Raw genomic sequence first — 26,427 nt, 5'->3', positions numbered from 1 at the left:
GAAGATAAAAGGCCCTGATAAACGTTTCAGCTTGCAGTTAAAAGGCTGCTCTAGAACCCTCAAACCACTGAGAATCAACATTCTCGTATCTACATCAAGCTGTCCGCCTTCTTGGCGTCTATAAACTTACAATGGCATACAATGCGGCAAACAATGCTTTTTAAATCAGTTGTGAATGCCTTGAAACAGTTCTCCTGGAAAGGAACAAGCACTATCATATCTTTATTCAGAAACCTAAAATAAAATAAGAATGCATGGTTTACACATAGGACAATTTTGCTCAAACATAAAGCAAACACAATCGCTGGGAAAGCCACTATCGCATAAGCTAGCCCCAGATTACCTCATTCACTCTGTTTCTCCCTACCCCTTCATTATCCTTTGATAAGATGCTCTGAAAAAGATATGGGAGACAACACACATACCCCAAGACGCTGCTCAAAATACGCCAGCCTTGATTTTGTCAAAACGAAGAATCGTACTTTAAAATTGGAGGGAGACGTCCTTCTCTTTTGCTGAGACTTTTTGATCAGCTCTTCTTCAAGAAGAACACCGTTGTTCATTGTTCGTCAAGTAACGGGGGTCCTTCCAGGATGGAAAGACACCTGCGCCAATACCAGAGCCCATAAGCCTGGGAAAGAGAATTCATGTGATAGACACTGTTGTCTTTCACAAAAGTGGATGCAAAAAGCAGCGTAGGTGCTTATCTTTCCATCTGTCATTCAGGCAGTGCTGCTCAGCTAGCTTCCTTTCTGATGTAAAAACCATAACCACATCCTTTCATACACTGTCACCTGAAAAGTGCACACTATATTATTTTATATGCTCATAGAAAGGGAGGTGGGAATGAATAAGAAAAAGAAAATGGAAAGGTAAATCAGGCACAGGATTAAAAAAAAAGCCAAGAGACAGTCGCTTACAATTTACCTAATAAACACAATAAAAATAAAGGAATGAATGTGTAAAGCACGAACATTAGGTTTGATGAAGTCCACACCTGCTATTTAAGTAACTGATAGGTCTGATGTTTCCACAGAAAGCCCTTTAAACTTGCATGTCTTGCTGTCATCTGAGATTTATTAATTTATTGTATCAGGTATGACCTAACTTCTCAATATCTCCCCAAAGAAGATTGTTTAGAAAACCTTTCCCAAGAGCTTAAGACTAAATGGGACATATTTTAAAAAGTTCAAAACAGATATATAGCCAGTTCTAAAGCATTATTGCTAATTGTTCTATGTTTATGTTATTTTATTTGAAATACATTTTTTAAATGTTTTGATGGATTTTTTTCATATGTATAGTTATTACGTATTTTAAATGGATTTTTGCTTGTAAACTGCTTAGAAGCCATTATGGCTGTATATAAATCATCATCATCATCTTATTGCATATTGTATTTTATCACTGGATTATGGCACACCATTCATAGGATGCCTGCCCAGGTGAGGAGCATCTCTCTCCCTCATTATTAACTTCAGGAGGAATTTAAAAATATTTCTGTTCATCAGACATTTGATAACTGAAAGATACTGTTCCTGGCAACCGTGAAATCACCTGTGAGAATATGTGTCTGTTTTTAGATATATATATATATATGCACTGCAATGATGAAACAATTAAATTTAAAAATTACATGACATGGGAGATTTGTAATTAGGGCTATAATACTATACAAAATTTCCTAGGAATAAGTTCAATTGAATTCAATGGTCTTTACTTCTGAGCAGAAATGTATTGAATTGAACTGTTAATAAGTACATACAATGAGCCCTCGTTAGATCAAACCAAAGTCCATCTAGTTCACACAGTGGCCGACCAGATAACCACGGGAAGCCGACACACAGTACATGAGCACAACAGCACTCTATTTCAAAGCAGCCAAAGGGTGTTACTAATTTGCTCTGAGAAGCAGAATCCTGAATGAGGTTTTTTTCTCCCTTCCCTTGTTATTTCTCACACCTAAATCACTGCAGAGAGTGCTGTTTGCCTCATCAGGCACAAAAAAACAAGTACAAAGAACATTAAAAATACACCTCCATTGAGGTTTGCACCATTTTTTTATTCCAAAAAGTATTTTCACTTTTTCAGCGCTTTCCATATAAGAATTTCACGAAACCAAAATACTGTAATAAAGACAATGTATGTATTCCTTTCAAGACAATATCACTGCTGCTCCCTACTGCCTAAGAGAGGCATAACACAAAGACAAATGTAATTTAAGTGCTGTATCTTATATTAACATAAGACAATATCACCTACCAGAATGAATTCTTCACTTGTAAACATTTGGCTGTAGATATTCTCCTGGTGCTGAACATCCTGAGACATGACTCTGCTTTTATTACGCTGTTGGTTTATACACGATGTATCCAAATTCCAAGCTCCTTTGCATTGTGTTAGAAAGAGAATATTCTTGCCTTCTATAGAAGGGTTGGGGAATCTCCAGACCATGGGTCCGATGTGGCCCTATGGAGCCTGCCCACCTGGCCCCTGGGACATATTTGGCTCTGCCCTTGGGCTGCTTGAGCTTCTTATTAGGCTGGAGAAGTTTCCCTACTCCTGTTCTGTTTTGCTCCAAGGACTATTATGCAAAACCAGTGTGGACCAGTGGAAACCCGATAGCGCATAGACCCCAGATATGTGAAAGCCCACAGACCCAAAGAAGGAGCTCTTTTGGTGGGCATGGCAGAGAGCATTCTCTGTGGCAGTTTCTAAATTGTGGAATTCCCTCCTCACAGATTTCTGTAGCTTGTGTTGAAGACACACCTCTTTACCATGAGCTTTAAATGCCAGGGTATTTTTGTGTCAGTGCTCACAAATACTCTGTACTGTATTGCCACTTTCCCCCTCCTTTTGCCAAAGGCAGCCATTTTGTGCTGGCACACACACAGAGCAATTGTATTTCAGGACCACCTTTATTTTTTTACCCCAGAAAGCATATATGCATATATTAGAAGCCATTCTATTCATGAGATCGCAATTTGTTTTTAATTGTTTTAACATAAATTTTTAAATTGATGCAGCCCACCCTGGGATCTTATGGTAACGGGAAAGTAAGAAATTGCAGAAGCAGCAGTATCAGCAATGCAAGAAGTTTCCTACAGAAGACGACTGCCGTCTTTGGTTTTTGTGCTGCAGGGAAAAACGCGCAAGCGCCATCTAAACTCAGCAGTGGGACAAATGCTGGTGGATCATATTTTTGGCACGGTCTCCTCTGAGCTTCTCCTGCGATCTCACCCCTTCAATGATGAGACCAGAATCACAAAGTAAGCGCGTGGAAGAAAGGCCAGTCTAGGAGGCTCCGCGTTCTAATATCTATGGCAAAGAGGAAGACGAAACCTCGTTGGATATCAAGAGCTGCCAATTCTGATTGGCCCAATCAGAAAGCAACTCTTTCACTCCGCCCGCGGTTAAGTCTATGGCTGTTGCTCCCGCCCTCCGTCTTTTCCCCTGCCTGTCGTCCCGACGCGTAAGCCAATAGGGAGGCAGGAAGCCGGAAGTGGCTCTGTGCCGGTAGTTGCGGGGAGGGAAGAAGCGGAGGGAAGCGAAGCAGGAACGGAGGCGGCAGCTGCGAAGGGAGACCAGGTGAGTTGCGTCGTTTTGTGCCCGCAGAACCAGGTAGGGCCAGGGCTCCTAAAGTGGGGGGGGGGAGAGATGTTGCGGGGGGGCGGGGTTCATTTTGATTTTGAACCGCCATTTGCCCGCCGTTTCAAAAGCTCTGGTCTGCCCCCCTCCCTCTAAAAATGTTCGCCCACCTGGTTCGCTTCGCCGCAGGGTGAGAATCTAAACTGCTACTTGAGCTGGAAGAGCTTCATAAAAGACTTTTTTTTTTCCTTTCACCATATTGAAAACGCACTAAGGTCGACTCAGCCGCCCATATTACATTAAAAAATACATTATATTAAAAATACATTATATTAAAAAGACATTAAATCCTTACAGTCCAGAGAAGGCGAGTCAGGTTATCTTTAGGCTCCAGGCAAAAACATTCCTCCTCTTCCAGGCCTTTGGCTAATTAAGCAATCTATGGGCATTCAAATTTTGTGTGTGTGATTCTAATTATTGTTATGATGTTACATATTTTTGTCGTCATTTTATTTGTATGCCGTCTTTCCATGGTTAAAACCATGCTCAAGGCGGCTTACAGCGAGAAAAGGTGTACATCAGGCATCCCCAAACGTGGTCCCCCAGCTGTTCTGGGACTACAATTTCCATCATCCCTGACCACTGGCCCTGTTAGCTAGGGATGGTGGGAGTTGTAGTCCCAAAACAGCTGGAGGGCCGAGTTTGGGGATGCCTGGTGTACATAATCGCAAATGTAGCGGAAGTAGCTGTAAATAAATTAAAACATATCAAAAAGACCACAACCAAAGTGAACAATTTCTGCATTAAGTCATGAAAGATTTAAATGTGCAAAAAAATTGTATTGACCAAAGCCCCTAAAAATAAGCCCAACACAATGGTTCGTTCAGAAAGCTCAGATTTTGTAGGTGCAGTCATTCAGGGCTCCACCCTCTCAGGCCAGGAAGGAAGGGAGCAGCTCTTCCAGAACTCACAGCCAAGATTTGTTTTTATACCGTAAACTGCTTTGTAGTACTTGGATGAAGGGCAGTATGTCAGTTTAATAAATAATAACAGTAGTGTTTGTTACTGGGAGGAATTGTTTTGGATCAGGAAAAAGTAAGCGAGGTGACTGTGTGTTGCTCCATGATCCATGAGTTGGAAACCATGCTATTTAAACATTTAACTGGGAGTAAATCCCATTAAGTCCCATATATCTTTAGGCACCAAGCAAAAACTTTCTTGTTTAAAGAAGCTTTGGTCTGTGGCCTCTTAGCATGGGGTGGGGCTATAATGTATTTTTAAGGTAATATTTTAATGTATTTCTGTTTTGTTTTAATGTAGCTATGTGGGCTTTTGTTTTGAGTTGTCTTTGGCAAGAAAAAGTGACTGATAAATTTACTAAATAAATAATAATAATACTTCTGAATAAGTGTGTATATAAGATTGCACTCTAAATTCACAGCACGGTTGCAAAATACATGGATTTATGTAAGCTGTGGTGTCCATGTAATTTAAAGTGCTTTCTGAAACAAGTTCTGTTTCTGAAATATTGCTGAATAGTTGCTGCCTACCATTTCTGTCAATATTTCATTTTATTTTAAATTATGTTTGTTGTGAAACATTCAAAGGAGCCCAACTAAGTAGCTCAGGCTTCCTCAACCTCAGCCCTCCATATGTTTTTTGGCCTACAACTCCCATGATCCCTCGCTAGCAGAACCAGTGGTCAGGGATGATGGGAAGTGTAGTCTTAAAACATCTGGAAGGCCGAGGTTGAGGAAGCCTGAAGTAGCTAGTAAATATTTTTCTTAGTAATTTTTCTCCCATAGCAGGCCTAAAAGGAAAAATTAAACAAACCATTTTCTTCTGGTTTATAAATACTTTTCTCTCTAGTTATTGGTATTAAAATATGGTAGGGTTTTTTGTTTGTTTGTTTGTTTTTTGCTCTAAAACTAACATTCTCAATAATTGTTCATTATTTTAGTGATTTGATCTTCCACAATGGGTGAACCTCAGCAAGTGAGTGCCCTCCCTGCACCTCCAATGCAATATATTAAAGAATATACAGATGAAAATATCCGTAAAGGTATCACCCCGAAGCCGCCGCCACCAATTAAAGATAGCTACATGATGTTTGGAAACCAGTTTCAGTGTGATGAACTAATTATTCGACCATTGGAAAGCCAAGGCATTGAGCGATTACATCCCATGCAGTTTGACCATAAGAAAGAACTGAGGAAACTCAACATGTCTATCCTGATCAACTTCTTGGACCTTTTGGATATATTGATAAGGAGCCCAGGCAGCATAAAACGAGAGGAGAAACTGGAAGACTTAAAACTGCTTTTTGTTCATGTGCATCATCTTATAAATGAATATCGACCCCACCAAGCCAGAGAGACATTGAGAGTCATGATGGAAGTGCAGAAACGTCAGCGTTTGGAAACTGCAGAGAGGTTCCAGAAGCATTTAGAACGAGTTGTTGAAATGATCCAGAACTGCTTGGCCTCTCTGCCAGATGACTTGCCTCACTCAGATGGAGGGATGAGGATAAAAACTGAACCTTTGGACCATGAAGACAGTCTCAGTTGCATTGGACAGAATGACCAGCAGAGAGCAAGCTCTAACCTCAAGAAGGATCAGGTTTTGGATAAAGATGCAAACATGTGTAGCATTATTGATGAAATGACATAAAGACTCTTTGGAGACTTATTTTGAGTTAATAAAAGTTATTGGGAGTGAAAATGAAACTGATGCTGAAGAGTTCAGTAGAGTTTGAGATTTTCTTCTATGCTGCCTTTTGATAGTGATACTTAATGAGCAATCATGGAACATGGTCTGTAAGAGACAATAAACTCTGATTTATTTTTATAGTATTTCAGTGTGCACTATGTTTTTGTCTACTTGGCTTTAAATAAAAGTAAAACCGATAGATGGCTTTATTCTGGAAAGCATCACTTTTGTCATTTATTACTGCCCAGATTCCGCTGATAACTCATTTCCTGATTGTGTGGGGGAAGTTCTGTACTCTGGTGGTTCTTTGTTTCAGTCAGAATAAAAGACTGAATATTGCTAGACTGCTGCAAACAATGTTATGCCATATATAAGCAAAAAAGCATCCAAGAATTTCCTTTCTGAATTTTAGTTCATGAATTGAAGTAACTGCTTTTGGTTTAACACAACCTTTTTAAAAAAAACACACACACGAATAAATACCTAAATGTTTCCTGTCTGTTGAGATGAATGTACTTCTAAAAATACTTCTGTTTGTCACTAAATGTTGCATCATGTATGATGGGCCCTACGATCATGACACAAGATTCCATTATAGTGCTGTTCCAGTGGGTCCCCCAATACACTAGAGCAGCAGTGCTGATAAAAACAGCAGTAGGTCAAGAGGTTTTTTTGTTTTTAGAATATTGGATAGTTCAGTGCTGCCATGGATACAATTCAGGAAAGATAAGAGTGGAGGTGGAAACTCAGAAGTAGAACCACCAGCCCAAAATGGATAGCAACCCAATGTTGGTACTGCGGGGAGAGGGGTTCTGCATGAAAATCAGCACCTAGAGTCCCACTTCCACACAATGGCTACTGGCTCTCCTGCCAATGGACTTCCTATGTATTTTCCCCTCTTTAAATTAGATACTTTGGATCAGTGTGTTCTACTTTGAATCCTCTTGATTTTATGAAACATTGTTTCTTTGCCTCAGGAATGAAACAGGAGTGTGCATGTATTAAACATTTCTACTAACTTCACTGTGTATGGCAGGTTTTTTTTTAGTTGTCATTCTTGTGACGTTAAGGGTTCAATCATACTTGCAGTGTTTTTCCTGTGAGTTGGCAAAAGAGGGCAGCACCTAACTTGCAAATTATGATTATTTTCCTCATAAGTACAATATTATTCTACCCACTTTTTTTAAAAAAAATGAAGAAATATCTCAGTTGTGGTTTTGCCACGGCATGCTATGTTGCTGCCTTCATAAAGAATGTATTTAGTCATATCATGCATTAGGGACATGAGTAAACTAGTTTCGTACACCAAGTACAAGGAGAACCATGTACCCCACCTTTAGATCCTTGGAAGATAAAGGTGGTATATAAATGTAATAAAATAAATATGTTTCTCTGCTTTGGAGTAATAGTACAGTGACACTTAAAAGCAGGGTGAAAACTACAGCCTTAGATGCAAACACTTTAAATCAGCTGTAGGATGAAGTAGTTCTCTTCCTTTTCTTCAGGAAACAGCTGAAAAGCATGGTCATTCTTAGAATGTCTTTTACAGTGGTACCTCGGGTTAAGTACTTAATTCGTTCCGCAGGTCCATACTTAACCTGAAACTGTTCTTAACCTGAAGCACCACTTTAGCTAATGGGGCCTCCTGCTGCTGCCGTGCCGCCAGAGCACAATTTCTGTTCTCATCCTGAAGCAAAGTTCTTAACCCAAGGTACTATTTCTGGGTTAGCTTCATAACCTGAAGCATATGTAACCCGAGGTACCACTGTATATCTGTTGAATGTAATGATTCTTCCTTCCTAGATGGTCCCTGGTGTTCAGAATTGTGTGCTTGATGCTAATATTGCAGTGCACTTTTAGTGATGCCCAGCCATAGCAAATGAGATGAAATAATTTAGATCTAGATTTATTTGTAGAGATAATTCTCTACAAATTTCTGTTCTTATCCTGAAGGAAAGCTCTTAACCCAAGGTACTATTTCTGGGTTAGCGGAGTCTGTAACCTGAAGCGACTGTAACCCGAGGTACCACTGTACTAAGTGTCTCCCGGAGATAGTTTCTTGGCCAACAATTGCTTTTGCCAGTGGGTAGAGGGCCTGGTGACAAATTCTGTGCTTCTTCACACTCGTCCTGACACAGTTGCTTCCCACTCACTGCATTCTGGGATCGAAAACCATGACTATAACTAGGAAATTAAAGAAAACCCCTTCCGTGTGATTAGGAGATGACAATTTTGAAAACTAACTAAATAAAACAAATTAGCACGCATAGTTTGCATGTCTCCCCTCAAGGCAGGGGAGGCCAGTTAGCTTGGGGGAGATTGCATCCCCAGTCAACTTCTTGCATACCTGCTGATAAACAGGCTCTTCATAAGCTCCTGAGAAAGTGGGAACATTTAAAAGGACTCCTTTTTTATATATATAAAAAGGAACAAAATAAAGTGATGATGGAGCATTAGCTTCAAAGCCACTGGTCTGAACCACAGTTAGCTGAACTGCCATGCCTCCTTTGTCCACCATCTCTGGGTGTTATTGTTTTGTATTTAATTCCCACACACCCATGTGGCCTTAGGACAGGTATCAACCAAATTAAAAGCAAAATTATAGAAGGAAGAGCTATGAATCTTGGCTAAGAGTGAGCTAAGTGGGAATCCAAAAACTAAGAGGGCCATGGGTTCCTCAACACAGTGTCCTATGTGATATATTTGCACTTTGGAATGAAGGGCAAAATACAAATTTAAAACAAACAAATAAAATGTATTTAATCAGTAAATAAATAATTATGTATGTCTTGGCTAGGGAAAATGTCAAGGGTTGAATCAGCATGAATATAAACACCAGTCTATTCTTGAAATCAGCAATGGACAGGTTCCTTTTTCTGTTTCATACAGGATGTGGTTTCAGCAGGCTCAAAAAGCTAGACTGAAACAGACAGCAATGGTACAGGGCTGTTTTGCGAGGACTGGCTTGTGACTGTCCACATTAGGTTTGTGCACTGGGTATGGGTTAAACTTTTTATTGGGTTGAAGGAGCAATGAGATGAATTGCTATTTTCTTCTCTTACAAAGTAAGATAGGGACACGGGTGGCGCTGTGGGTTAAACCACAGAGCCTAGGACTTGCCAATCAGAAGGTCGGCGGTTCGAATCCCTGCGACGGGGTGAGCTCCCATTGCTCGGTCCCTGCTCCTGCCAACCTAGCAGTTTGAAAGCACGTCAAAGTGCAAGTAGATAAATAGGTACCACTCTGGCGGGAAGGTAAACAGCGTTTCCGTGCACTGGTGGTTCAGAAGCTGTACGCCGGCTCCCGTGGCCAATAAAGCAAGATGAGCGCCGCAACCCCAGAGTTGGCCACGACTGGACCTAATGGTCAGGGGTCCCTTTACCTTTACAAAGAAAGATGCTACTTTTTCGTTTCTCCTTGGTTAAGAAAAGCAATTATTATGCTGAAATTACCAATATATTATTCAGTACATTGCATTCATTATTTATTGAATTTATGGATTTTAACAGGGGCTGCCTCCTGGGGGTTGGGGAGGGATCTATTGCTGGTGGCATTGCTATAAACAATTTATGTTAATATGAAACTAAATCATTAGTGCATTGTTGTGCACTAATAAAAATTGGTGGTGCTGTTTAGCTGAGAAAAGCATATCTTCATTAGCTATCCTCTCAATATTGTCTGAATTGAGTGCAATATTTATTTATGGTTGCTCATGCAAACCCCAGTAGTCAGTCAAAATAAGGCTTTGGAGTTCTTTAAGGCATTCAACATGTTCAGAAATCAACATTTATTGTGCACTGGATTTTATTGTGCACATGCACTAAATTGCCACGACTTTGGTTGCTAGTAGTGACCAAAATTAAATCCCATTGATTTCAATGGGACTTATATTAAAATAATGACTAACTTGCCTCATTTAAGTGATTGGAACTTAAGCTCAATTAACTTAGCCTGGAGCCAACTCCATGGGTGGTGTTCAACTTTTACTTAGAGGAGACCTTATTGAAATTAATCAACACGACTAAGTTAGTTCCATTCATTTAAATGGCTCTACTCTGAATAAAATTTAGTTGAATACCACCTAGTGGGTGTCATAAAATCCACAAATAATAGCCTCTGGGGGTGCAGTTTTTCTGAATTTTATCATTTGAAGTTGATTATAAAACTCAAGATGTTGGCAAGATTAAGGCACAAAATAGGCAACAGCAGACAGCTGCTCACAGTGGTGCTTACCTGACCTTCAAACAGTAGTGTCACTGCTGCTTAACACAAGGAGGTTAGTGCAATGCAAACACACCGGCAGACCCAATCTGGTGCTTCTGCTGGAGCATTTGAACTGCACTGACCTCACCCACTCCTTCCTAGTAATCAGTGATTCAGCTCTCCAGATAAGCACTGCCACACCACCATTTCCTCCACCCCTGGAAATGGGGAGGGAGGCTTGGTTGTTTCTCTTTCTCTTTAAAGACACAGTGAATGTGCATGCACTAGATTAATTCTAATCTATTAGTTGCTTTAGCAAGCCATTAATTTGAACAACATCAAGACCCTGTAATAGTTGAATCCTAGCCTGAATGCTAATTCCCTGTCTACACATAACTTTCCAGCCACACTTTGCAATAAAAAAGATGGTGTAGAACAGTATAATGGGAAAGCCTTTATCTTCACATTTAAATCTTATAGGCAATTTCTGAAGATTATGGGAGTACTGTACAGAACAAATCCCATCCTCTGATGTCCTGAGCAAAGCATTTTGTCATTGCTGTGGAAGTCTGTTGCCTTTTAACCAAGATGTCCACAGTATTTACCAAACACCAGCATTGGGTGGCCCAGTGCGATGTGAACTAACCACAGGGTGGGGGAAAGAAAGAAAGCCTGCTACTGAGTGCCGTGACTTAGGTCACACATGATGTAGATCAGAAATTAGAGAAGTCAGAAGCTTGGTTGTGAAATGAGCATTCTGTTAAATCTCCGCTTGCAGTAGGAACAAAGCCACCCTCTGCTGCCATCTAAGCCTACACCATGTTTCTCCTGGAACGAATTCTGTTGGTGGTGTTTACAGGTAATCAAACATTAACAAAATTATAAATTGTGGAGTTGCACTTCTGGGAAATCATTGTTTTAGACTTGTACAGTGTAATTGTTCAGTATGTAAATATTTAATTCTCTTTAATTCAAGACCAGACATCTGGCAAATGATTGTGATTTCTAACATTTTAAGGCTGTAATACCAGATATATACCTAAATTGACTTGTCTCTGAGTAAACGTGCTTAGGGATGAAGATGCAGGAATGAGAGAAAGTTAACATGCTGCTGTTGTTTGCATATGGTATATGATTTCAAGAGCTTAGGCACTAATACTACGTTCTTTTCCTAACAGTCAGCATCAACCATGTGACATATTAAGATGTTATTGAGGCTGACTACATGTAATGCATGTTCACCTAACTGGAACAGATCCTTGTGATAACCATGTGAAAACTATAAACCTCACATGCACCCTAGGTTTCCAGAATACCTGGTTCTGTGCTACAATATGCTATGATATCCCCGCACAGTATCAATTTGTATGATTTGAAACACGGGGCTCTACTCAACAGCGTCAGCAAGAGCTGTGAGGATATGAGTCACATGCTATCAGCATACAGACTTCAGCATTTGAAAGAAAATATATTCTGTTCCTGCGAAATCTGACCACAGTCCTTAACCGCCAAGGGGCTTCCCACCAGCGCAAATGCTCTTTTGTTTCTGGTAGAGAACATATTTTTCTTTTCTTTTTCTCACACTAAAGCTAAATGTGGTGGGAGAAATCATGCCTCATTTAGTCCCAAACAATCCTTTCCACATCTGGTTCAATATTTCCTACTTTTATCCTTCAGTCTGGTTCAGCAGCAAGTCAATTTCTATGCTTGGTCTTCATATAACAAAATGTTGAAAATGTTTGTTCACAATGATATGTGGAACCAAAAGGGAACTAGATGTCTCAAAGCTTTTTCATCTAACGTCTTATAATCAGCAAAAACCTTCACCCAGAATTGGTCCAGTCTACATTCTTTTAAAAATGATTTCAATGAACCATCACAAGTCACATCAACAGGTACATCTTGCTCTTCTGCAGATAGTTGTACATCACCACATTCAAAAGGATTCCTTACACATGAATGCTCAGGATTTTGTGCAGGGAAGTAATCTCTGATGCTGGTCGCTAAATCACGCATGTGCTCAGTGATGTAATATTTTACTTATGGCATCAATTCTATGTCACTGGCCCCCAGAAATGTCTCCAGTGTTGGGATATTAGTGAGGCTACCACCTTATACTCAGCTTGCCCATAATAATAATTTTTAAATCACTGCCGCAGTCTTATCTTCAACATAAAAAATATTCACATCATTACCTTGAAGGCTTGTGTTGAGAGTGCTCAAGTATGTGAAAATGTCTGCTAAGTAGGCTACCATACACAACCACAGAAAGTTGTTCAACTGATCACATGAAATTTTGAATCTGTCAGAAAAACTATTGAGTCAGACCACTGATCCATTTGGCTCAGTATTGTTTCTACAGTGACTGGCAGTAGCTCTCCAGGTTTTCTGATAAGGATCTCTGGCGGTCCTACCCAGAGGTGCCAGGGCATGCGCAAAGCAGATGCTCTACCCTGAGCTATTGCTTATCCCCAGACAGTAGGAAAAGTTCTCCATTGCTAGCTACACTGCAACTGAATTAAAAAAGAGGAACTGTGTATAGAACTTGCAAGTGCTCTATATGCAGAAGGCTTTTTATATGCTACTCCTTACTTGTAATCTGAGATGGTGCATCTTAGCAAAGCTTTGTAGCATAAGGTTCTGCTATCTGAGGGATCTTGCACCTTCAAGACATAGGTGAAGGCTTGGTCAGGGCTTGATAAAGTATTGGTGAAGACTGAGTAGAAAACAGATGGAATTTTGTAATTTTGGTGGTGGTAGCAGCAGCAGTAGTAATTTATAATACAGTCCTTCTGTACCCGTTTCATCCCTGGCTGAAATAGATTAATTAGTTAAATACAGTACTTATTTGGAGTGAGGTTTTTATTCTTGCTTATTACCCAATAGAAACAACTAACTTTTTAATTTATTTGGTTTCTGCCCTACATCTGTTTCTTCCCACTCCCAAATGTAGCCACATAGCTTGACTCAGAAAACAAGAAAACAAAATGCTATTTTGTTGCAATTTATATATATATTGTGGCAATTTGCTTAGCTATTTTCCCTGTTGGACTTCCAAACCGAGACATTAATCCCAAAGTCATAAGGCAAGATTCACTGAAAACCCTACCCACAAGCAGTGGGAGAGTCCTCTAAACTTGATAGACCTTGGAAGAAACTAGAACTTATTTTTAGTTAAAAAGTAGAGAGCAAGGGGAAGGGGGAAGGGAACCCTTACTTTAAAAAAAAATGATAGGCATGTCAATCCGCCCCGTGGAGCAAACCATTTGCTCTCCTCTCCCCTGCCCCCTCCAGTCGCAAAAGCCCTAAGAAACTGTGTCAGAGGTTTTTACTCAATCCCAGCTCACTTGGCACCCAGCAACTCTTTCACAAGTTTTCCCCTGGCCAGCAAGCAGGCACTGGTCACGAGCAGAGGCTGGATGATCCGTGGAAGGCTTTCATCGTGCAAATAACAAGATAAGCAAGTCCCCTGGCTGTGTTCCGTGGACCCCCAGGGGTCCCCGGACCCCTATTTGGGAACCACTGCTCTAAACTGATTTGTTTAATAAGAATATCTATCAGTTATTTTTTGTTGCTTGCTAAAGAATTTACTAAACATTTCAGAAACTTCCACTGAAGTGCATAAGTGATGACTGCTATTGAAAAGTTAACATTTACAAGTTGCATCCAATGGTATTCCTCTGCTGGTGGAAAGCTCTTTGATCCAGCAAATAGTTTCTCAGCAGAACTGGGAGCCTATAACTCACCATCTTCCCTGCAACCCCACCACCTTCCACAACGTTCCAAAGGTCCCCCATTCAAACATCACATTCCTTCTCCATTCTTCTATGGTTCTATTAGCTCAGAGAGCTTTCTGATATTGAATGGACTCCATTGGATACAGCCCTATGAATCTGCCCCCCATAAATGACTACACATTTTGTCATGGAGAAACATACTTCCTGTTTGGGGACCCACATTCTTGTTCAGCATAGTTTGCTCTTCGTTTTCTGGGCTTCAACTCAAGAGACTGAGCCGAGGTGTTGGAATATGTGCCTGGGCAGAATATTTTCAAATTACCAAGTCAGCATAATATTAGGCTTTAGGAAAGTTGCTGAGATGGAAATCTTTTTACAAATACAGTGGTGCCCCGCAAGACGAATGCCTCGCAAGACAGAAAACCCACTAGACGAAAGGGTTTTCCGTTTTTGAGCTGCTTCGCAAGACGATTTTCCCTATGGGCTTGCTTTGCAAGACGAAAACGTCTTGCAAGTGTTCCGATTTTTTTCGCTCCCCCCTTTTTCTAAGCTGCTAAGCCACTAATAGCCTTTTAGCCGCTAATCCGTTAAGCCTTTAATAGCCGCTAAGCCTTTAATAGCCGCTAAACCGCTAATAGCGCTAAGCCGCTAAGCCGCTAATAGGGTTGCTTCGCAAGACGAAAAAACCGCTAGACGAAGAGACTTGCGGAACGGATTAATTTCATCTTGCGAGGCACCACTGTACAGTGTTGTTCCCACAGTTTGCCATAATTCCATTCTTTTTTTCTTTCGTTTTTTGTAACTGTAGTGTCTTCCCCTACATTCTTGTTGACATCAGTTTCTGGGTCTACAATACAGGGAAAAGTGGGCCAGAACATCACTTTACCCTGTCATTATTCTACTGTGGAAAATGGGATCAGAACCATATGCTGGGGGCGAGGAAGTTGCCCTCTATCTTGGTGTTCCAGTCAAATTTTCCATACCAATGAATGGAAATCAATATATGAGAAGGATAGCAAGTATTATCTACTGGGAGATGTTCATCAAGGAGATGTGTCTCTGACAATTGTGAACGTAACAGAAGAAGATTCGGGAACATACTGTTGTCGTGTGGACACAAGGGGCTGGTTCAACGATCTGAAACATAACATTGAAGTTGTGATTGAGAAAGGTGAGCAGAATGCTTCCACCAGGCATATGCCAGTTTGTCACTACCTAAGATAATATTTGTAGCATATTTTTTGTTTGGCAAAATGTTAAAGGGTCTTGATAAAACTTTTTACAAAAAATGTAGAGCTTCTGCTATGAAGGCTAGCAATCCCAATAAATCATATGTCTATTCCCCCCGCCAAACATGGGAAGCATCAAAAAAATGATTATGCATATTTGCAGAGGATGGGTATCAATAGCTAAATGGAAATCGATGGGCTTTTGGTTTACTGCAGCAAAGCAGTTCTTTTGTCATTATGCCCTTAAATCCTTCATAAATACCCAATAATCACATTTCCTTCACACACAATATACATCTGTATTTACAACTAAAGGGAGGGAGGAAGAGAGGGTTTCTGCTGTTATATTCTCATATGCTTAGAAATAGTCCAAGACTTCAATCCAACAAGTTGATGGCTCAGATTTTCAGGCCATATGACATGCTGAAATATAAAAGTTGCAGCAGGAATTTGGTTCATGATCAGAGGGCTTGGTCATAGCTGACCTCTGCTGGAATGAAAGGTAAAGCTAAAAATGAGACAGCAGTTGATCTCCTGATAAAAGAAAGAGACCACTGGGCAAGTCCAAAGTATATGTGTGAATGCAACTTCTGCACAGCCATCCATAGTTTGGTAAACCTCAATGACCAGTAGATGTTCACACGATTCTTTATTATATTAGCTTCAGGCACAAGTCCAAAAAGCGCTAAATATATTCCATTGTATCTAATGCTTTTGGAGCTTGTACCCAAAGCTAATATAGCAGTAGTATGGAACCTTAAGCCTGCAAACTAAATAGAGCTGCCAGGTCCTGTCAAATGGTCTGTGAGACAATTTCTTCCAAACAGGACACACCTGTAAGAACTTTGGCCCTTGGAAAGTTGGACAGGTACAAATCAGGTAGTTGAGCTCAAAGAGGTTCACCACCCCTGTAACATAGCAAAGACTTACATTTTTGCTGAATATGGTATGGTGCAACTGACTTGTCTGTTCTTTTTCTTAATCAGGGAACTGGAGTCCAACTTCAGCTAGAGTACCAGGTATGCGTATATAGATGGATTGTGAATTTGTTAGTCTCAAGTCTAGTGAAGCATGGAGTGAAATGAAATGAAGTGTTGACTGTAACTCTGAAAGAAAAGAAGAAAGAATAAATTAGAAGAAATAGTGAGTGTGCTTAACTCCCATTTTAAACTGACAAAACTAGGTTTTCTTATCCATGCATATAACATGGGACTCCTCATCCAGAAGCATCCATTTATGTATTCAAAGACAAAGACAGCTATAATTATAATTATTTATTTGTACCCCACCCATCTAGTGGCTCCCAATAGAATATTAAAAATACAATAAAACATCAAACATGAAAAACTTCCCTAAACAGGGCTGCCTTCAGATGTCTTCTAAAAGTCAGATAGTTGTTTATTTCCTTGACATCTGACCGGAGGGCATTCCACAGGCTGGGCACCACTGCCAAGAAGGCCCTCTGTCTGGTTCCCTGTAACCTCAATTCTCGCAGTGAAGAAACCGCCAGAAGGCCCTCGGCGCTGGACCTCAGTGTCCGAGCTGAACGATGGGGGTGGAGACTCTCTTTCAGGTATACTGGGCTGAGGCCATTTAGGGCTTTAAAGGTCAGCACCAACACTGTGAATCCAGGTTGTATGAATGAGTATGCTGTTTTATGTTTGCTTTGTCCAGCTACTATACACTTCACTGAAACTTACTTTGCTTTGGAACCAAGATGGATGTCCAGCACACAATCCCCACAGGATGTAAGTATCTGCATGGTCTCTTTGCAGATTGATGGAAATGTTACATAACTTACAGGTACAAAATGTCCTTCCAGAACTTATCTGTGTTAAATATTGTTCTTTCTTGTTATTGCTATCCATCATTTTTGGTGAGTGAACAATAAATAAATGACCTTCTTTTCCTCTTACATGAAGCCTTTGGCAGACCCCCCCATGCTCTACTCTATTAAGCTTAAGTATAACTAAATTAATATTCTTTCTTGTTTTATCTTGCCTCCATCCTCCACCTGCTGTCTTTCCCTGTGTTTGTTCTCAGATAGAAAGTGTCCTTTTCTGCTTTGCAAAGTACTGTGCACATAGATGGATATATAAAACAGACATTTTTCCTTTATGATCATAATTTACCGTATTTCTCTGTGTATAACACGCCCCCATGTATAAGATGCCTCAAATTTAAGAAAATGGGAGGAGCTTGCCCAGAGTTGTTGAGCTTTTTTTGGGGGGGGGATTGCAAAAAAACACTCACCCGCCATAACAAGCAGTGCAACTCACTCCAAAAACCCACCAATCGTCAGCCAGCGCGACAACAGATGACGCAAATCACACACCCCATTGCCACCACCACAGCAAATTGAAAGCAGTGCTTGCCGCAGCCACCAATCACCCACCCAAATGCCACTGACAATCTCCTGCTCCTGAAAATGACCAATCCCCCGTGCCAATTCTGCACCATGTATAAGACGACCCCCTCCCCTCCAGTTTGGAGATCATTTGAAAAGAAAAAAACCCTCATCTTATACATGGAAAAGTACTGTATCTCATTAGATTTCATGAGCACAAGCATAATTTTCAGTACTATAACACTCCTAATTTGAAGCAGAGGTATTTTGAGTTTCAGGTCGAAATTTTGGAAAGTAATGATAAACTCCTCTCCAAAATGTATAAACAGTTACTGGAATGGGACACCAAAGAAGATCTGGTGAAGGGAGTGATGGTAAAATGGGAGAAAGACCTCGGTCATAATATAGACTATAACAAATGGCAGATACTTTGGACGAAAGGTGTAAAATTTACAGCCTGTGTAGCCCTGCGTGAAAATTTAGAGAAAATGATGTACCGTTGGTACTTGACCCCAGTAAAATTAGGAAAGATGTATAAAACAGTTGATAATACTTGCTGGAGATGTAGAAACAAGGTTGGGACCTTCTTCCACATTTGGTGGACCTGTGACGTAGTAAAAGAATTTTGGAAACAAATTTATGACGAACTGAAAAAAATTTTGAAGTATAATTTCCCTAAAACCCCTGAGCTGTTTCTCTTAGGTATGATTGGTAAGGAAATAAAGAAAATAGACCAAACATTTATTCAATATGCCATGGCTGCGGCGAGGATCCAAATTGCACAAAAATGGAAAACCCCTGACTTACCTACGGTTGGAGAGTGGCAACTGAAGCTATATCAATATATTGAATTAGCGAGATTAACACAAAAAATAAGACAAAACAACATAGGTAAATATAAAGACGAATGGAAGAAATTTTTAATTTATTTTGAAACCATCCAGGGAATAAATAACTTATCAGTAGACGATAGTTAAAATCATCGATGTATAAGGTTTTACCAATACTGCAGAAATAATATAGGAATAGGTAACTCCAAGACCGAGTTGGACGGAAGTTCTGTTATTGTAACTGTATATGTTTTATCTGTCTTTTTTCTTTTTTCTCTTTGTTCTTTTTATTTTCTATTTTTCTTCATGATGGAGTCTTTTTTGTATGTATATATTTGCAAGATAATGTAAATTGTGTATTTCTCTAAAATAAACTTTAAATGCTGGAAAAAAATTAAAAAATTAAAAAAAAAAACACACTCCTAGCAGATTAGCTCACCTCATCTAAATTACCCTATTAATTCCATTTCTGTATAAGTAACTTGTTTGAAAGGTAATCTGTTATATCTGGACATAAGTGTTTGTATTGCACTTTTCAGTTTCTACTCAGTGAGGTCATTTCTGTATATATATTTTTTGCAGAATATTTCTGTACATTTTATCACACTAGAAAGAGAGAAAAGAAAAGAAACTTCAAGGACAGTCCTATATATTGGCACTGGAACATGTGCAGTAGTATTATTGCTCATTGTGGCAATGCTGGCACTTAAGTGTAAGTATTCCTGTAGTTTTGCAGAATTTTGCTATATATTTTTCAACATTGGCAAATGAGGGAGGGAAGACAGAATCTCTCAGGGCTAGTGCTGGAAGAGATGCAGTATCATTATTAGTCAATATTTGTGGGACTAAAGGATTGTATTCAATGCAGCGCTATGTCAAGGTCCCAATGGTGTAAGGATCACCACTAGCACAATGGGTCTTTCTGCCTCCCCTCCTTTCATGCAGTGGTGTAGCATGGGTTTGCCAGCTCTCGGGATGGGGCAAGTATTGCACCTCCTGGTAGACTGGGTAGCTGGGGTGGGGACACGCACCAGTGGGTGCTTGTGGAGGATGAACAGAGCCCACCTTCAACAGGTTACTTGCCCGTTGCCTCTATCCACCTGCCCACTAGTCAAACTCGCCTGCCAGCAGGACTCCGTGCCTGTTGTGGGAGCACAGTCAGGCAGTGGCATAGCGTGGGTTGTCAGTACCCGGGGCAAGGCAAGTAATTTGCGCCCCCTAACCCGTGGATTTGCGCCCCTAACCCTAACCCCCAGATGTTGCGCCCGGTGCACCCGGCCCCCCCTGCACCCCCCACGCTACGCCACTGCAGTCAGATGTGTGCCCAGGGCCATGGCCTCCCTGGCCCATGACACCACGCCTCTGCCCTCATGTGCCCTTTAAATCTGTTCTGGAGTATCCTACATCCCTTTGTTGGTTTGCACCAGCACAAGTACACATATAGAGAGTAGTTCTCATGGACGTATTTCAGAAATATTTGGACCGTTTGGCTTTGAGATATTGAGTTGTGCATGTGGTTATTATTTTGGCATTGTATATATTGTTAAGGTTTCATGTACAGTGGTACCTCGGTTTAAGAACAGCCCTGTTTACGAACTATTCAGTATAAGAACTCCGCAAAACCGGAATTAGTGTTCCGGTTTGTGAACTTTACCTCAGTCTACGAACAGAAGCCGAACGGTGGAAGGGCACTGGTGGCGGGAGGCCTCATTAGGGAAAGTGCACCTCGGTTTAAGAACAGCTTTGGTCTAAGAATGGACTTCCGGAACGGATTAAGTTTGTAAACCGAGGTACCATGTATTATAAATTGTTGAAATGTTGTACATTATTGTTAATGAATTTTTGTAAACTATGCACAGAGTTGCTAAATTTGTGGATTACAGCTCTCATCATCCCTGACTATTGGTCATGCTGACTGGGGCTCCTGGGACTGAATTCCAGCAACATGTGGAAGACCACACATTCTGCATCCCTGTCCTACTATATAAACAAAGCTTTTCATGCCAACACTGCATGCAACACCTGTCAATTTACAACTTTTCAATGCCTCTAGCATAGGAGCCAAATCCTAGGGGCTGAGGAGTCTTTGGCAACCCAGTAAAATATTTTTTGGGGCCGGGGGGCCCCAAAGTTGATGGGCATTGCTATTCAAATGGTATGTGTGTGCCACATCATGTGAGCAGCTATGTAGGGTGGGGCTTACTGGCCTCCGCAATATTTTATTCAAGTTGGCACATCTGGCTTTTAGTAAGTCCAGTCCACTGATGTTATAGCAGCCACCAATCCTTGGTTTTTGTTGTTATTCACTAAAAGCACAGCATCTTTTACAAACAACCATATATAGTTAATAATTAACATTTTTTAATACCAATAAACACAAACTGTATTCATTGCCAAATACTGTAATTCATTATGCCAATACTGCAGAGTAGAGAAGAGAGACAATAGTCACCTTGCCATAGTAACCAGGTTGTCTATTGCCCTATTTTCATCAAAATGGATTTTGGAACAATGAAAGTGTAAACATATTCAGGTAATGCCCTACTAGCAAAATCAGGATGATTTACTTGCTGCATGCAAATATGGAAATAGGACAGACTTTCTGGACGGCAGTAATATCAGGAAGTACTGTTTGGTAGTTCCTCTATATTAATCTCACTCTTAATCTAATGAAAGCAACTGCCTTTTATATTATTTATGCTTTTTAAAAACATCCCACAGGGTATTTACACAAGAAGCAGAAGATGAGTAATTCTATAAGGTAATTACTATTCAAGTCTGTTTCTAGTTTAATGCTAAGAAGAGTAGATGCTATAGTAATTCTACAACTTGCAATTGTTCTGGTACAAAGTGAAGTAATATTACAGTTGGAGAGTTCAGCACGAGTGCTACATATTCACATTCATTGGAAATATATAGATAACATCATGGGTTACATTAGGATGTTTATAGGCCTGGATTTAAAGCATGCAAATACTTCCATGTGTGTCAAACAGCAGCACCCCCAAGGCCACATGGGGCTAGTTATGAGAAGCAGACAGAAGGGTAGGCCTGAATACCAATTTTCAAAATGAGGGGAATTTCAAAAGCAGATTATGAAATGAAGTAATGGTCTGCTGTTTAAAGAAAAGGTAAAAAAAAGAAAACCCGAAACACCCCACTGGGTATATTGAGTTATTTCTGGTGACCATTTCTATCTTTCAGTACATCCTTGAGAACAATGCTATGGCATTTGCAGAGTAATTATTTTAGGGAGAAGAGGGAGAATGGTGTTGCCACAAAACTGGTGGTGGCTGCAGCAAAACACAAAGCTGTGGATATGTTTTGTCCCCCAGATTTGAAAATTCGAGCCACGAATTCTCACTTGGTAACTTTCAGTTCAGCACTAGAAAACATATGACCATAATTTGTCCATTTTGTTTGGTCCTGAGTTATTTCTAGAGATGTTGATAAGGTACAATTTTGATGGTTTCAGAAAACAAGTCTTCCTCAGGTTATACTTAATTGGGCCCAGATTGTTTCAGTTTGTGTATGATTTGTAATGGGATTATTACATCGGAGAGGGACACTTCTTCTGATTTTTTTTAAAAGCAAGGAGCTGGCAGGGAGGTGACATAGACCTCAGGTGTATGGCCTGGATGCTGCAGCCCATGTTCATAACAGCATCAAGATGCCTCACAGCAAACTTAGGGCAGCCAAAGCCGTTCTGAGTAAAGGTATTACATGTCACCAAGACAGTAGCCCTAGCCTGGAGAAGAATCAGGAAGGAACTAAAGCCTGAAAGGAAGTGATCTACTTTACCAATGAATAGTTACTAAAAAAGAAGGAAGTGAGGAAGAACTGGCTGTCTTTCTTTCTATCACAGTCTCCCCCTCACAGGGTCAGGTAGCTTATTGCAAGTGTTGTTGCTCTACTCGCAGAAATAAAAACGTTAAAATCAATGAAAGCAGTACAAACAACAACACAACAAAAATATTTAAAAGGCCAAATTAAAAAGAGGTGTCTTGATACCTTTTCTAAAAACAAGGAAAAGGGGCCAATCGTAACTCTGAGGGGAGCACGTTCTAGAATATGATAGCGATAAGGAGAAAGAGCTCTTGTGCATGACTGTCAAGCGGGCCTCTGCAGATGGCAGTGTCCTCAAAAGGGCCCCTCCTGCAAGAACTAAATAGCTGAACAGCTTCATAACAATACATGGTGTTCTTTAGGGAGCCAGGTCCTAGGTCAGAATAACCTAGCGGGTAGACTCCAAAAACTGGGGAATACTAAGATTTGTTGAATGATCAAACTTGTTACTTTAACAATAGTATATTTGCTATGACTTCACATATTTCATTTAGCCCAAACGTGATTTATATTTGTTTGCTCTTTCCAGTCAGGTGGCAATCTCAAGCTCAGCCACTGGAGGAATTCGACATGTTATGGAGACTGGTGTCCGTGCACCAGAAAATATTTATGAGATGGATTAGAATAAGAATAATATGCACAGTTTGGATTGTGTTGACAACTACACCAAGAGGTGTTACTCAGAGCAGACTGGCTATCAAAAAGATATCAGTAAAACAACGAGTATGTTCAGATTCACTGGTGGCCAGACATTTTGGGGAGAAATGTTTTTCTACAGCGTGAGACACTGCAACTTTATTACAGTACATATGCATACCACTGTGCTTTGATATGTGTTTCCCTCTAGTATGCTGTGTAAGAGAAACAGACCAGAATTGGAAGCCTGACTCTGTGCCATAACCCAGCCTTTACCACCCTGATGTCCCCTAGATGGTTTGACCTACAACTCCCATCAGCCCAGACAGCATGGCCAGTGGTTAGGGATGATGAAATTTGCCATGCAAAATATCTGGAGGGCATCAATTTGGAAAAGGATGCCATAACCAGTTTCTCCTTCTGAAGAACCACGCCACAGTCACCTACTGTCTGTTTAATTGGCCATCCATCACTTAAAGGCACAGATACAACTTCTTAGGTCTTCTATGTATATCATGCAAGTGAGGTTCTCTCAATTAAAAGAAGGACAACAAGCAGCCATGTGACTGCTGCTGAAAACTTTACTACATGGAATCTTTCCCCACATGATGGACCAGTTTTCCAGTCCTTGGGGTCAAGTACTGGGATAACATCTTTCATTGGGTATTCTGATTGAAATCAGAGGGTTGGCAATGCAATTCACATGGTCATAGTCTTGGCTGACATCCCTGAGTACAGTCACAGCCTCCACAAGATTGATATAATCTGTTGTATTGTACCACCACGAGCTGTAATTATTAAGTTTCCTTTTCCCCTTGATTATCAATCTACTTACATCGTTATGTGTGCTCCTCCTTTTTGTTGCCCATAATTTTAAACTTTCTTGCAAAATAAAACTTTAACTTTTTTTATAAAAAAAGAGGGGGAAGGAAACGAGAGGGACAACTCAGATATACAGCTTAATACAGATTAGTCATTTATAGTTATCTGCAGATCAGAGGGAAAACAGTGTTCTAATTTTTCCAGTGGCTCACTAGAGGGCACTCAAAGTACTACTTTGATATATCAGTTTGAGTTTTATATTCCACACAAGCTTTCCACTTTCTGGAGACCAGGAGTTTTCAGATTTTACTATTATGTGTCCTTTACTATGTGTGTCCTTCTAAATCACTCACACACAAACATGGCAAAATCCTGAAAATAAATAAAGGTTATTTCCTGTCTTTTGTTGATTAGCAGTTTTATTTGGGAATTCCCAATTTGTGAATTGACTCTCTTCAACCATAGGTGGTATCATGTAAGACACTGGCCAACACTGCATTGCCCGCATAGTATCTGGACTATTATGCTGATGGAAGAAATAACTTGGTACCACAGATTTATTAATGAAAAAGCAAAGACAGATAAATTCCAGTGCATAGAGTGGTACCTTATTTCTTATATTAACACCCATCATGAACCTTCATCAGCCACACCAGAAATTTGAAAATTATAATAACATATTTTTGCAACACAGTCAGGATCATTGTTTCATATTAATGACTATATATATAATAGCAATAGTTTATTACTTATATCCCGCCCATCTGGCCGGGCCCCCCAGTCATTCTGGGCGGCTCCCAACAGAACATTAAAAACACAATAAAACATCAAACATGAAAAACTTTTCTAAACAGGGCTGCCTTCAGATGTCTTCTAAAAGTCAGTTACTGTAGTTGTTTATTTCCTTGACATCTGATGGAAGGGTGTTCCACAGGGCGGGCACCACTACTGAGAAGGCCCTCTGCCTGATTCCCTGTAACCTTACATCTCGCAGTGAGGGAACCGCCAGAAGGCCCTTGGAGCTGGACCTCAGTGTCCGGGCAGAACAATGAGGGTGGAGCTGCTCCTTCAGGTATACTGGGCTGAGGCTGTTTAGGGCTTAAAAAGTCAGCACCAACACTTTGAATTGTACTCAGAAACGTACTGGGAGCCAATGTAGGTCTTTCAGAACTGGTGTTATATTGTCTTGGCGGCCTCTCCCAGTCACCAGTCTAGCTGCCATATTCTGGATTAATTGTAGTTTCTGGGTCACCTTCAAAGGTAGCTCCATGTAGAGCGCATTGCAGTAGTCCAAGTGGGAGATAACTGGAGCATGTACTACCCTAGTGAGATAATCTGCGGGCAGGCAGGGTCTCAGCCTGCATAGCAGATGGAGCTGGTAGACAGCTGCCCGGGACACGGAATTTACCAGCACCTCCATGGACAGCTGTGAGTCCAAAACGACTTCCAGGCTGCACACCTGATCCTTCAGGGGCACAGTTCCCCATTCAGGACCAGGTCGTCCTCCACACCTGCCTGACCCCTGTCCCCCCAAAACAGTACTTCTGTCTTGTCAGGATTCAACCTCAATCTGTTAGCCGCCATCCATCCTCCAACCGTCTCCAGACACTCACACAGGACCTTCACCGCCTTCACAGGTTCTGATTTAAAGGAGAGGTAGGTAGAGCTGGGTGTCATCTGCATACTGATGAACACCCATGTCCACATCCTTGGAGGTAACAGATTGGAATTGATCTCATACAACTTGACTAGACAGGACTCCAGCACTCTCCCACCCTGGCCCTGCTCCCACGGTGGAGTCTACCTCTTTCCGAATCTGAGCAACTTTATCTGCAAAAAACTGCCAAGGGGTGCATGCCTGCCTGTGGTGAGTGGGGCTGAAGCGGATGATGAATAAGGCCAAAGTGGGAGCAGAGCCACTCCATTCTCCTGTGTACCATCTGTTCACATGCATTGCACAAGCATGTACCTTGGTCATCTGTCCTTTATTCTCGCATACGCTTCTCACTCCATCCTTTTACTAATTAATTTGCATTCTCTCTCTCTCTCTCTCTCTCACCCACACCCACACCCACACCCACCCACCCACCCACCCCTTCCCATTTTCTCTCTTCCCCTCTTTGCCCCTCTTCTCCCCATGGGGCAATTGGACTTAGGAAAACAAGTTTCCCCTAGTTCCCGATTTCCCCGAAGATTTGTGGAGTCTACCTCTTTCCGAATCTGAGCAACTTTATCTGCAAAAAAACTTTGCAAAATCATTGCAGGTGGAAGAGTCCCCTGCTGCTGTTTTCTGCAGATGCAATAGAGACGGCAAAGAAGGTCCTATTCGCTGTCACTATCACCACTTGGTAGGCTCAACGTTGAGCTCTAACCCATGTCCGGTCCGATTCAGAATGAGTTTTTTGTCACCAGCACTCTAGCCATCTCAGCGATTGTTTCATTGCCCTCAGCCCTAGAAAAAACTATGGGGCTGTCCGGGC

At 40.9% G+C, this 26,427-nt stretch overlaps 3 protein-coding genes across 7 annotated transcripts in view; 2 read left to right on the top strand and 1 right to left on the bottom strand.

The window, feature by feature from the left end:
• ITK (IL2 inducible T cell kinase) overlaps positions 1–4,061 on the bottom strand; it is a 33,621-nt gene extending 29,560 nt beyond the window's left edge. The window contains exons 1-2 of one of the 4 annotated variants that reach the window (XM_082212982.1): positions 3,944–4,061; positions 2,263–2,387 (exon numbers count right to left, since the gene is read on the bottom strand). In XM_082212982.1, coding sequence (XP_082069108.1) covers positions 2,263–2,331 — 69 coding nt within the window. In that variant the 5' untranslated portion in view covers positions 2,332–2,387; positions 3,944–4,061. Of the gene's footprint in view, positions 1–425; positions 692–2,262; positions 3,002–3,031; positions 3,268–3,943 lie in introns of those variants that run through there. The other 3 variants (XM_082212981.1, XM_082212979.1, XM_082212980.1) reach the window with 3 other exon arrangements.
• Positions 3,443–6,440, top strand: MED7 (mediator complex subunit 7). Of its 2 annotated transcripts, none has more exons than XM_082212983.1 (2): positions 3,443–3,588; positions 5,549–6,440. In XM_082212983.1, exon 2 carries the CDS (start codon positions 5,566–5,568, stop codon positions 6,256–6,258), a length of 693 nt encoding a protein of 230 aa, XP_082069109.1. In that variant the 5' UTR covers positions 3,443–3,588; positions 5,549–5,565; the 3' UTR covers positions 6,259–6,440. The 2 variants fall into 2 exon arrangements, with proteins under 2 accessions (XP_082069109.1, XP_082069110.1); XM_082212984.1 differs by having other exon boundaries at positions 3,501–3,621.
• Positions 6,441–11,058: 4,618 nt separating this feature from the next.
• Positions 11,059–24,348, top strand: HAVCR2 (hepatitis A virus cellular receptor 2). Its single transcript, XM_082211842.1, has 7 exons — positions 11,059–11,359; positions 15,046–15,408; positions 16,453–16,485; positions 17,141–17,214; positions 19,226–19,355; positions 21,365–21,404; positions 23,019–24,348. Exons 1-7 carry the CDS (start codon positions 11,320–11,322, stop codon positions 23,110–23,112), a joined length of 774 nt encoding a protein of 257 aa, XP_082067968.1. The 5' UTR covers positions 11,059–11,319; the 3' UTR covers positions 23,113–24,348.
• The last annotated feature ends 2,079 nt before the right edge of the window (positions 24,349–26,427 follow it).

The sequence above is a fragment of the Podarcis vaucheri genome (assembly GCF_965113315.1).
Source record: "Podarcis vaucheri genome assembly, chromosome: 2".
NCBI lineage: Eukaryota > Metazoa > Chordata > Lepidosauria > Squamata > Lacertidae > Podarcis > Podarcis vaucheri.
The sequence above is the reverse complement of the archived record's forward strand: the minus strand, read 5'-3'. Positions and strand labels throughout refer to the sequence as shown.

Coding starts and splice junctions, on each gene's coding strand:
- MED7 (XM_082212983.1), top strand. CDS start 5,566: ATGGGTGAACCTCAGCAAGTGAGTGCCCTCCCTGCACCTCCAATGCAA.
- HAVCR2 (XM_082211842.1), top strand. CDS start 11,320: ATGTTTCTCCTGGAACGAATTCTGTTGGTGGTGTTTACAG. Junction 15,409..16,452: donor TGAAGTTGTGATTGAGAAAG/GTGAGCAGAATG, acceptor TTTCTTAATCAG/GGAACTGGAGTCCAACTTCA. Junction 16,486..17,140: donor AACTTCAGCTAGAGTACCAG/GTATGCGTATAT, acceptor TGCTTTGTCCAG/CTACTATACACTTCACTGAA.